General features: G+C 41.7%; 2 protein-coding genes across 6 annotated transcripts in view; one reads left to right on the top strand and one right to left on the bottom strand.

Moving 5' to 3' along the window:
- Positions 1-1,225: 1,225 nt before the first annotated feature.
- LOC122541628 (zinc finger protein 271-like) overlaps positions 1,226-10,987 on the bottom strand; it is a 46,136-nt gene continuing 36,374 nt past the window's right edge. Inside the window, exons 1-3 of one of the 5 annotated variants that reach the window (XM_043678543.1) lie at positions 5,317-5,789; positions 3,675-4,263; positions 1,226-3,590 (exon numbers count right to left, since the gene is read on the bottom strand). In XM_043678543.1, coding sequence (XP_043534478.1) covers positions 3,069-3,590; positions 3,675-3,857 — 705 coding nt within the window. In that variant the 5' untranslated portion in view covers positions 3,858-4,263; positions 5,317-5,789 and the 3' untranslated portion in view covers positions 1,226-3,068. Of the gene's footprint in view, positions 4,264-5,316; positions 5,790-10,987 lie in introns of those variants that run through there. The other 4 variants (XM_043678539.1, XM_043678540.1, XM_043678541.1 and 1 more) reach the window with 4 other exon arrangements.
- Positions 5,814-10,987, top strand: part of LOC122541193 (zinc finger protein 184-like) — a 143,634-nt gene continuing 138,460 nt past the window's right edge. The window contains exon 1 of the mRNA XM_043677820.1: positions 5,814-5,848. The gene's annotated coding sequence lies outside the window, so the exon portion shown is untranslated. The remainder of the gene's footprint in view (positions 5,849-10,987) is intronic.

Below are 10,987 nucleotides of genomic sequence, written 5' to 3'. Positions count from 1 at the left end.
TGCTGTATTCTGTAAAAGGTTGAACTGTCACAGTTGATCCAGGGTTAAATCACCTCATCAATGGTGACCTTTTGAGAGACGAGGCTACCAAGGTCTTGGAAGTGCTCATATATTCCAGGGTCTCTATCTTCACACAATGAGAAGTGGAATATTTGGCTGATCAGGTATGTATCAATGTGAGTTTTGTTCTGACAATATTCAAGGACATGGTGAGTTTCTTGTATGGAGAATTGAAGATATTGAGAATAGTTTGCAATGTCATCATCCAGTCTGCAACAGATTTACAAACTATATATAATATCTATGAGTTAATTTTGGCAGAGAGATTTCTCATTGAGATAGTGTTTAACACTGACCTCAGAGCGCATTCACAGCAGATACCATCTCCCTGGTCCTACATTCATCCCCAGAACATCTGGATAACAAGAACACCTAAACCAGACTCCTATTTATTGATTTTAGCTTCATCTTCAACACCATAATTCCAACAAAACTCATCTCCAAACTCCAAGACCGAAGATTCTACTCCCTCCCCTGCACCTGAATCCTCGACTTTCTGACCCGCAGACCATAATCAGTAAGGATAAACCTACTCCACAATAATCCTCAACACTGGTGCCCCGCAAGATGCGTACTCAGCCCCTTACTGTACTCCTTGTACACTTAATGACTGTGTGACCAAATTCAGCTCTAAGTCTATTTATAAATTTGCTGATGACACCATCGTAGTGGGTCGGATCTCAAACAACAACAACAGAGTACAGGAAGGAGAGAGAGAGAGACAGCTTAGTGGGATGGTGTAAAGGCAACAATCTCTCCCTCAATGTTAGCAAAACAAAGAGCTGGTCACTCCTGTCTGTATCAATGGTGCAAAGAAGGTGGTTGAGAGCTTTAAGTTCAAATAGGTAATGTTTCCTAGTAAATATTTTTATTTGAATTCAGATTCAAATTCAATTCAGAAGGCTAAGGAAATTAAACATGTCCACAATGACTCTTTACTGATTTTTATAAATGCACCATAGAAAGCATCCAATCCAAATCATCACAGCTCGGCCCAAGACAAGAAATTACAGAGCATTGTGAATGCAGCCCAGTCCATCATGAAAACCAGCTTTCCTTCCATTGACTCTGTCTACATTTCCTGCTGCCTCAGAAAAGCAGCCAATATAATTAAAGACCCCTCCCACCCCAATTATACTCTCTTCCACCCTCTAGCATTGGGCAGAAGATACACAAGTTTGGAAATACATACCAACAGATTTAAGGTCACCTTCTTTCCCACTGTTATCAGACGCATCAATGGACCTCTCATGTATTAGAGTTGATCTTTCTCTGCACCTTCTGTGTAGATGTAACACTATACTGTATTCTGTATTCTGCATTCTGTTCTACTACCCTGATGTACTTATGTAAGGTATGATTTGTCTAATTAGCACATAAAACAATATTTATTTCACTGTATTTCAGTACTTGACAATCATAAATCAAATCAAGTCAAATGTGTTGATCTTCGATGAGGTGAATGGTCATTGTCAGATCGTAAATAGAATGGTGACTATCACATGGCCTTGTTTAACACCAGTCTGGATTTCGAAGGTTTCTGTTTCAGATCTCCCACTCAAGACAATTACAGTCATATCACCATGAATCAGTTGCAGGATTGTGATGTTGTTTCTGGGACCTTCAAATCATTGGAGCATAATCCATAGGTCCTCCCAAATTACTGAGTCAATTATTTTATCACATCAATATATGTAAAGAAGAATTTCTGGTGTTGCTCTCAACAATTTTCTTGGATTTGTTGAACTTCAAATAACAAGTTGGGGGTTCATCTGGAAGGTTGAAATCCATGTCAATTTTGTACCTTATGTCTGCACCACTCTAACCAAATGGGGACAGCTGAAGGCTCATCCCCAAAGACAAATCCAGACTGTAAAGGACATGCTGGGAAGAGAAGGTCCAAGACATCCAACAATATGGTCATGAAAATCTTTTCTGAAATCAACAGAAGGATTGAAAGACTGAAGAGAAATGTGCAAAATCCCCTTCATTCACAGGATAGTGTTAATCTTCTCAAGGATGACAATTCCATCCATTAATCCTGGAAAAATCATTTTCAATATCCTCAACCATGAATCTACGGGACAGCTGATACCCTGTAGTCTATCCTCCACGCCTTGTTGTAGAGTACAGGAGTGCGTCACCACAAATGGGACAACTGTAACAAGCAATCAACAAAGCCTGCAACTTTGATGATATACCAGCCAAGGGCTTCAAAGCTGGCAAACATTAGTACAGATCAAGAATCAAGAACCCGTCTTATGGATTTGGAGGAAAAGGAACTCCCCTAGCTTCACTAACATGAGAATTGTAACTATCTTTATATAGAGAGATTAAATCACGCTTCAGATTTCACACATATATTTCCCTATTGCCCATAGCAAGGAAAATTGTGACATACATTCTCCTAAGTTGCCTACCTCCTGTAACTAAAAGATTGTTCCAGAAAAACAGTGGCATTTGTGCATAAACAGGAGCTTTTATACATACTAATGTCTTCAAATGGTTATGTTTAACAATCTGGTTAACATATAACTGGCCTCTTAAAAAATCTGGATTGTTGGTGGGAGAGGTTTGAGACAGCTAGTGCTTTCCCATGCGTGAGCACTAGAGGGTAAACAGAAGCAGGTGACATGGTTTCAAGTCCATATGAAGATGTCTGGTGAAAGAGAATTAGGTGAAATAATCCTGGCGCACATCACACTGGAAGGGCCTGTCTCCCATGTGGGTTCACTAATGATCATGGAGGTAAGACAACGTTTCAAAGTTTTATTATACACCTCACACTGACAGGGTTTTATGCCTGTGTGAATGTGTTTGTGAACCAGGAGATATGTTGACACATACCTCACTAATGTACTTCTGCTCCTGTTTAGGGAAATCGGGGAAGTGGATGAAGGTCTTTTACAAGCATTGCAACTCAGCAGTTTCTCCCACGTGAATCGTGTGATGTCTCTATTTTTTGAAGGCATGATTGAAGCTTTATTGCAAACTACACACTTCAAGGGTTACTCCTTTGTGTGGATCCTTTGATGAAGCAGGAGTTTCGATGAATGTGAGAATGATTTGTCACACAGTTCACATTTGAATGGCTTCTCCCTTGTATGAATGTGTTGGTGTTGCCAGCGGTCTGATGACCGCCTAAAGGATTTGTCGCACACCATGCACCTGAATGGTTTATCGCCAGTGTGAGTGCGATGGTGTTTTAAAAGGTCTAATGATCTTGCAAAACCCTTGTTACACACCTCACATTCAAACGGTTTTTCCCCAGTGTGAATGCGCCGATGTTCCACAAGTGTTGATGACCGTGTGAAATCTTGGTCACATTCTTCACACTTGAATGGTTTCTCTCCAGTATGGATACGTCGATGCCTCAGGAGATCTGAGGACCAGGTGAAAGCCATCTCACAAACTTCGCACCTGAAGGGGTACTCTCCTTTATGAATTCGTTTGTGTGCACTGAGGGACGATGAGTCAGAGAATGACTTGTTGCACACCTCACACCTGACTGGTTTCTCCCCTGTGTGAATGTGTTTGTGTCTGCAAAAGGCCAATGAGTCTGAGAATGATTTATCACACACTCCACAAGTGAATGGTTTCTCCCCTGTGTGAATGCGTTGGTGTGTTTTGAGGTTTGCAGACTTCATGAATGACTTGTCACACACCTCACATGTGAATGGTTTCTTCCCCGTGTGAATGCGCCAGTGTGTCACCAGGCCTAATGATTCTGCAAAGCACTTGTTACACATCTCACACTTAAATGACATCTCACCACTGTAAAGGTACAAGACATGCATATTTTGTGTTAAGAGATTCCAAGAAGCTGTGGAGCTGCTCCTCACACAGCCTTTCACCTGCAGGATTGAGTCATTGGTCCAAGAGACTTGGTGATTGAGTGAAACTTTCACCACATTTGAACTGTACTCACACTTTGTCCCAGCTTCACACTGACTGATCACCCACAGCCGGATTTTCAGAAGGGTTGGTTCTAATGGAAGGCTCCATACCTCTGACCAGTTTCAGATCTGATGATATGTCAAAACTCCCCTGACCCAACTGATTTCCAGATGATGGTTTCACTGCCCAACCTTCTCTGTATTGAGCAATGCTGTGAAAGAACTGGATGGTTTCCCACAGTTTTGCAGTTGTTCCCGGCACTGTCTATCCTCTCTGTATTCTCTGGTGTAGTATGGTGCAATCCTTCTGTAAAACAAGAAAAGGAAACATGATTTCCTCCAACTCCTTCTCCTCCTTTGCTGAATGAGCTGACTCCTCATTTAGAGACTGTTCCACAGTGAGTGCCAGTCTGTTATTCTTGTGTGTGTGTGTGTGTGTGTGTGTGTGTGTGTAGGGGGGGGGGGGAAACAGATGCTAATCCATTATTTTTCCTCACTTGACTGTCACACATCCTATATTTCCAACAGGACTCTGTGATCAGGAGCAGGAGCACACAACTGGGCTATCTTTTTTTTATGCTTTGCACCCTCCCAACTTCCCAGGCACCATGATGCAATGGAAAAGACAACCAGATAGAGTGTACAGCAGACTGTTAATTCACTGTGGTAAAAACAATGACTGCAGATGCTGGAAACCAGATTCTGGATCAGTGGTGCTGGAAGAGCACAGCAATTCAGGCAGCATCCTTTCAGACTAAATGCCAAACACCAGTTTATCCTTGGAGTGCACTTAATATTAAAAACAAACTCATGAACAGTATTAAAAATTCAGCAGAGATTGACTTTCTCTTTTCCAAAATTATTTAAGGAAAGCCCAATACCCAGGAACTGCTAGAAGCTGAGGAAAATATTGCTTCAGTGTAGCTGATTAATGGATTTTAGTTTATCCTGGGAAATTAGATACACTGCACTCACTCAGGCAGCACACCCAAATTCAGCTATCATCCGTAGCACTGGGCAATACTATCAAATCCAAATCCAGACTTTTGGGAATAGTTGAAACTTTCAGGTAAAATTTTAAAAGAAGGCATTAAAATACATTTTAATAAATGCGTTTTGGTAGTGCAACCGAATTACAGTAATGCTGGATTAATTATCCGGTGACTGAGAACCATAGAAAATTACATACATCGAATTACAGTGAAAAACAAACTATTTGGCAAATTAGTCTATGCTGCTATTTATACAAGGCACCTCTCACTCATATTTTGTCACGTCTTTAATTCTTTTCTACTGAGGGATAAACAAAGCGAACTAGTGAGCGAACAACTCCACTGTCACTCTCAGAATACAAACTTACTCCCTTACGCTCTCTCTTCTGTTCCGCCCATCCTTGTCCCAGCGTTTCGTGCCCCTCTCGGGCGTTCCTTTTACTTGTGATCCGTTCGTCCTGTGCACATTCGGATCCCACCATTGTACATCTTCTCTACCTTTAGGTCTTCCTCTTCTGATCTGCCGTCAAATACATACCAGGATACACATCCCACACTGATGTTGTCAGTTTGAAAGTCTCCGATGAAGAACGCTACTCCTACACTAGAAATCTCTGTCAAACATTTACCAGGGGAACTGAGACAGCAGCTGCAATAAGTGAGGTTTTATTCAGATGGGACAATGACAAGTTTAAATCCCCACCTGATCTGCTGCTCAAAGTCACCTCCATTTCCCCGGTCAGTTTCCCAAGTTTCGGGAAACTCATGTTGCTCCAGAAATATTTGGATTGACTGTGAGAGACGTCAATCAGAGAGCCCACCCACTCTGCACATTGTCTCCTCTTCCTCTTCCAGAGCTGGTTCACTTCCTATAGGGACTGAAAACCAAGTGAGGAGATGGTGAGTGAAGGAGCAGCTTTTATACAAATTGTATCCCATAATATCCACACCAATCTTCAGGCAGTCTGACTATCCTGTGGGCAGTCAGGGGTGGAAATGTCCCTTATGCTGTGTGAGAAGATCCAGCTGAGAGAGCTGTTTACTCGGTGCTTTGTGCTGAACTGTGTGACTGGAGCTGTGTGTTGGATATTGAGTGTGTTTATTGGAAGCATTTCCCTCTGATTTCCAGGCTGAGTTTTGTTGATGGCTCATTCCTGAATATGAGAAGGTGAGGTGTCATTATCTTGGCGGAATAGATTGAGGATTGTTTTATTCGTTCACTGCTTACATACGTCTATGGCTCAACTAGCATTTATTGTGCAACGCAATGTGAAAACGAGCTGCCTTTTTGAACTGCTGCAGTTCATGTTGTCTTGGCACACATACAGACACACACATATGGGCCTGGCCAAACATACTGAGCGCCAATGACAAGCTATTGTTGAGTAAATATCACCTGACACCACTACTGACCACATCATCCATCACTTTGCCAATGGTCAAGAGTAGACTGACAAGGCAGTAATCGACTGTGCTGTAATAGCTTTTGTATACACTTTTGATGAGTTACTAAAGAAAATCTATAGCCTTGTGTGAATATCTGTGACTGATTAACACATTAATGAACTTAAAATAAAAATCAAGTCAGGTTTCCTTCTAGGATCTGATTTTGTCCAGTTGTACTATCTGCTGGGATCATGACCCACCACTCCCCTGATATTCCTACTGATTTCCTATTGTTGAAATGTGTGTTGGGAACTGGTTGTTATCCTGTGGACTATCAATCTGTTCTGTCTGTGTGTTGGAATCTGGGTACTGCATGACTTTCTAAACCTCTCACAAATCTCCCAAAACCCTATCTCTGGAAAAGAAACAAAGCAAGTCTTGTATTTATAGAGATATTCACAACCAACAGATGTCCTAAAGCTCTCTACATGCTCTTGACAATTGCAGTTTTTAAAAATTCTTTTGTGAGCGCTGCTGGCTAACCAGCATTTATTGCCCTTCCTTAGTTGTCTTTGAGAAGGTAATGGTGTGCTGTATTTTTGAACCATTGCAGTCCACGTGCTATGGGTTGACCCACAATGCTATTAGGGAATTCCAAGATTTTGACAGTGAAGGAACTGCGATAAATTTCCAAGTCTGAATGGTGAATCGCTTGGAGGTTATTTGCATGTGGTGGTGTTCCTGTATATTTGCTGTCCTTCTCAAAGGAAGTAGTTGCAGGTGTGGAAGGTGCTGTCTAAGGGTCATTGGCAAATTTCAGCAGTGCAACTTGTAGCTAGTATACACTGCTACTACTGAGTATCAGTGTTTGTGGCCAATATGCCAATCATGCAGGCTGCTTTGTCCTGGACGGTATCAAACTTCTTGAGTATTATTGGAGCTGTACCCATCCAAGCGAGTGGGGAGTATTCCATCACTCTCCTGCCTTGTTTCTTGTAGTTGATAGATAGGCTTTGGGGAGTCAGGAGGTGAGTTAGTGGCCTGCTTTTGTAGCTGTGTTTATGAAGTGAGCCCTGTTGAGTTTCTGATCAATGGTAACCTCAAAGATGTTGATAGTGAGGGATTGAATTAACATTGCACCTAAAAATGGCATTGCTGACAACACAATGTTACTGAGATTGCAGAGTTTGAGTTAAGGAAAGGCTGGGGCTTTTTTTTCCCCTGGAGCATAGGAGGCTAAGAGGTGACAATAAAGCGGTTTATAAAAATCATGAGGGACATATATAAGGTGAATAGCTGGCATCTTTTCCCCAGAGTAGGGAAACTAGAGGGCAAAGCTTTAAGGCAGAGGGGAAAGATTTAAAAGGGACCCCAGGAGCAACGTTTTCACACAAAGGGTGGTGTGTATGTGGAACAAGCTGCCAGAGACAGTGTAAGAAGCGAGTACATTTACAACATTTAAAAGACATTTATATAGGTAAATGGATAGAAAATGTTTAGAGGAATATGGGCCAAACGCAGGCAAATAGAACTAGTTTAGTTCAGGAAACCTGGCAAGCATGGATGAGTTGAGCTGAAGATTCTGTTGCCGTGTGAGGATCTGAAATCTGAATACATGCTTAAGTAACTAGTTGTAGTCAGGAACAACCATTTAATATATGCTCTTAATAACATAGGCAGCAATAAAATGACTTCTTAATGCAAATAATATGACAAAATGTTTTCTAGACTGCAAACTGACAATTCTGCTTAAAGCTGCATAAAATGGCTTTTAACCCTACCAAAAGCTGAACTAACCATAGTCTGTCTCAACAAAGATTAGCAGACAATGCTTCCTTTTCAGCACAGAAATAACTGGACTAGATAAGACATTACTAGCCATCCTAACTGACCATGCAAGTGCAGGTGCAGAGACAAGGTTCGCGAGATAGGAGCACTTGTATGTTGGAAAACAAGGTTGGATCCCAGGAAATATCATAGGGCTAAGTTGCTGTCAATAAAGTCACTTCATTAAAATTGATTGGTAATTGTTTGAACGTGCTCTGTAATGATGGCCTGTACTTCTCTCAAAAAAAGGTATAAAAAATGTCTTTGTCTTAAGCCATGTGCGCAGAGGTGTTTAACCTCTGTGTTACTGGACAACCTGTGTCCGGCCAAGATTGAATAAAGTGTGAAATCTTACAAAACCAGACCGAATTGCTAGTGTTTATTGACCGATTGCAGAACAGAGATAGACCCCCCCCCCACCTTGGGGTCCAGATCTTCACGTGCCATATGACTCACTACTGCACTGGAGTGTCATCCTCAGTGCTTAAGTCTTCAAGCATGATGTGAATCCACAATCTTTTCATTGAGGTGTTAGAACTATATACTCTAAAATGTATATGCCCCTCCAATTCTTGGTCGCTGGAATGTTTGTGATTTTGATTGTTCCACTACTATTGCCTTCAGTTTCCTGTGCTTTAATCTCTCACTAAACCCCTCTGCCACTCTGCCTTTCTTTAAGATACATCTTCAAACCTATCTCATTGTTCAAGTGGTGGCTCGTCTCTCCTAATATCCCATCATTTGGCTCATAGCCAAGTTTTGTCTGCTACTGTACCTTTAAGCCTTTTGAGATTTTTCACAATGTTATAGGTGCTATAAAAATACAAATTGTTGCTGTTCCTGGACAGCACGATGACCAGGTCCCTGATTCAGGATTATATTGAGCTTTTAACTCAACTGTCCTCACTCCAGGTTTTGCAGCAGTTGCTCCAGAAGTTAATGGTGGTGGTCACTGTGACCAGCTAAAGAGCTGAATCAGTGCTCAGAAATGAGTTTCTACTTTGAATTTGGTGTGTCGGGAGAAGTTGAGCGGGTCTGATTTGATGCAGAGAAATGTCAATACACTATATTGACCTGTTTCCTAATCATTCAGCTATTTTGTGGGACTGAAAACAGTTTGTCGGTCTGTAGACTGGATCCTGTATAGTCAGTCAGTCTGTTGGAGAGAGGCTGAGTTAGCCTGGAGAATGTTTAATATAGAATGTTGAGAGCATATAGAAAAGGTTATTGGAATGGTTCCTGGATTGTGGGAAAATGATGATATGGTGAGATCGGAGAAGTGAGAACTGTTTTCCTTAGAGTTTAAAAAAAAGAGGTGGTATGTTCAAAATGTTTTAAGTCGTGAAAAGTTTAGACGAGTGAATAAAGGGAAACTGTTTGCAATCGCACATCAATTGCGAAAGAGAAGTTTCAAATAAAAACATGATGACAGAAGAATAAGTAACAAATTGAAGAGAAAAGTGTTTTCATATAATGTGGCTTTGATTTGGAACACATTGTCAGATAGGATGGTGGGAATCAATTCAATAGTAACCTGTACTACGTTCAGACATGGACTCTTAAGTATACCCAGTGCTGCTCCTGACCTACCTATCTACTGGTTTGATGATAATCTTGGAATGAGGGCTGTTCTATGCTGCGAGACTGTGGTGGAATACAATCCTGCTGCTGCCGATGGCTCACTGCACCTCATGGACACCCAGTTTGGGGATCTGTCCTTAGTCTACTTCCTTCATGATGAGGAACATGGTGAATGATTCATTCATTATTTGGGAGGCCAGTAGCAGTATTCCTTGAACTTGTTTGGCCTGAAGCCATGTGACTCCATGGAGTCGATATTAATGATGTCTCCACCAGCCAATGAGATGGAACATTCCCAGGGAGGTTACGAAGGAGTCTGTAATAGTTCCTGATTGATATGATTCAGTGAGTATCACTGCTACATGACCAGTCTGTGGAACAGCTCTCCTCACTTGGAGACTTGACCAAGAGAGACTTTCCAGATTTTACAGTACTGAGGTCATCTTTGTCTCATTTAGACACAAAGAAAGGATGCACCAGATTTCTCGGACTTTCTTGAAGTGATTGTTTATCATTGTTTTCTCGGCCACTTCAGAGGGCAGTTCAGCGTTAACCATGTTGCAAGGGACTGGAGTCATGTGTAGACCAGACCAGGCAATTATACCAGTTATCCCTTTCCTGAAAGACAATATTTTAGTTTTTATGATAACCCAAAGTTTTAAAGTTATTAATTTGATTATATTCGATAAATACCAACATTATTTTAATTCACCTTCACAACATGAAGTGGTTGAGGTGAAGAGGAGAAAAGCCTTTCAGAGGAAACGAGATAAGGAGATAAATAGATGTTGATCCCTCCTATAGGAAGGATATCGTGAAATTTGAAAGGGTTCAGAAAAGATTTACAAGGATGTTGCCAGGTTTGGAGTGCCTGAGCGAAAGGGAGAGGCTGAACAGGCAGGGGCTGTTTTCCCTGAAGCGTTGGAGGCTGAGGGCTGACCTTAGAGTCATAGAGATGTACAGCATGGAAACAGACCCTTTGGTCCAACCTGTCCATGCCGACCAGATATCCCAACCCAATCTAGTCCCACCTGCCAGCACCCGGCCCATATCCCTCCAAACCCTTCCTATTCATATACCCATCCAAATGCCTCTTAAATGTTGCAATTGTACCAACCTCCACCACATCCTCTGGCAGCTCATTCCATACACGCACCACCCTCTGCGTGGAAAAGTTGCCCCTTAGGTCTCTTTTATATTTTTCCCCTCACCCTAAACCTATGCCCTCTAGTTCTGGACTCCCCA

The sequence above is a fragment of the Chiloscyllium plagiosum genome, chromosome 37 (assembly GCF_004010195.1).
Source record: "Chiloscyllium plagiosum isolate BGI_BamShark_2017 chromosome 37, ASM401019v2, whole genome shotgun sequence".
Classification (NCBI taxonomy): Eukaryota; Metazoa; Chordata; class Chondrichthyes; order Orectolobiformes; family Hemiscylliidae; genus Chiloscyllium; species Chiloscyllium plagiosum.
The sequence above is the reverse complement of the archived record's forward strand: the minus strand, read 5'-3'. Positions and strand labels throughout refer to the sequence as shown.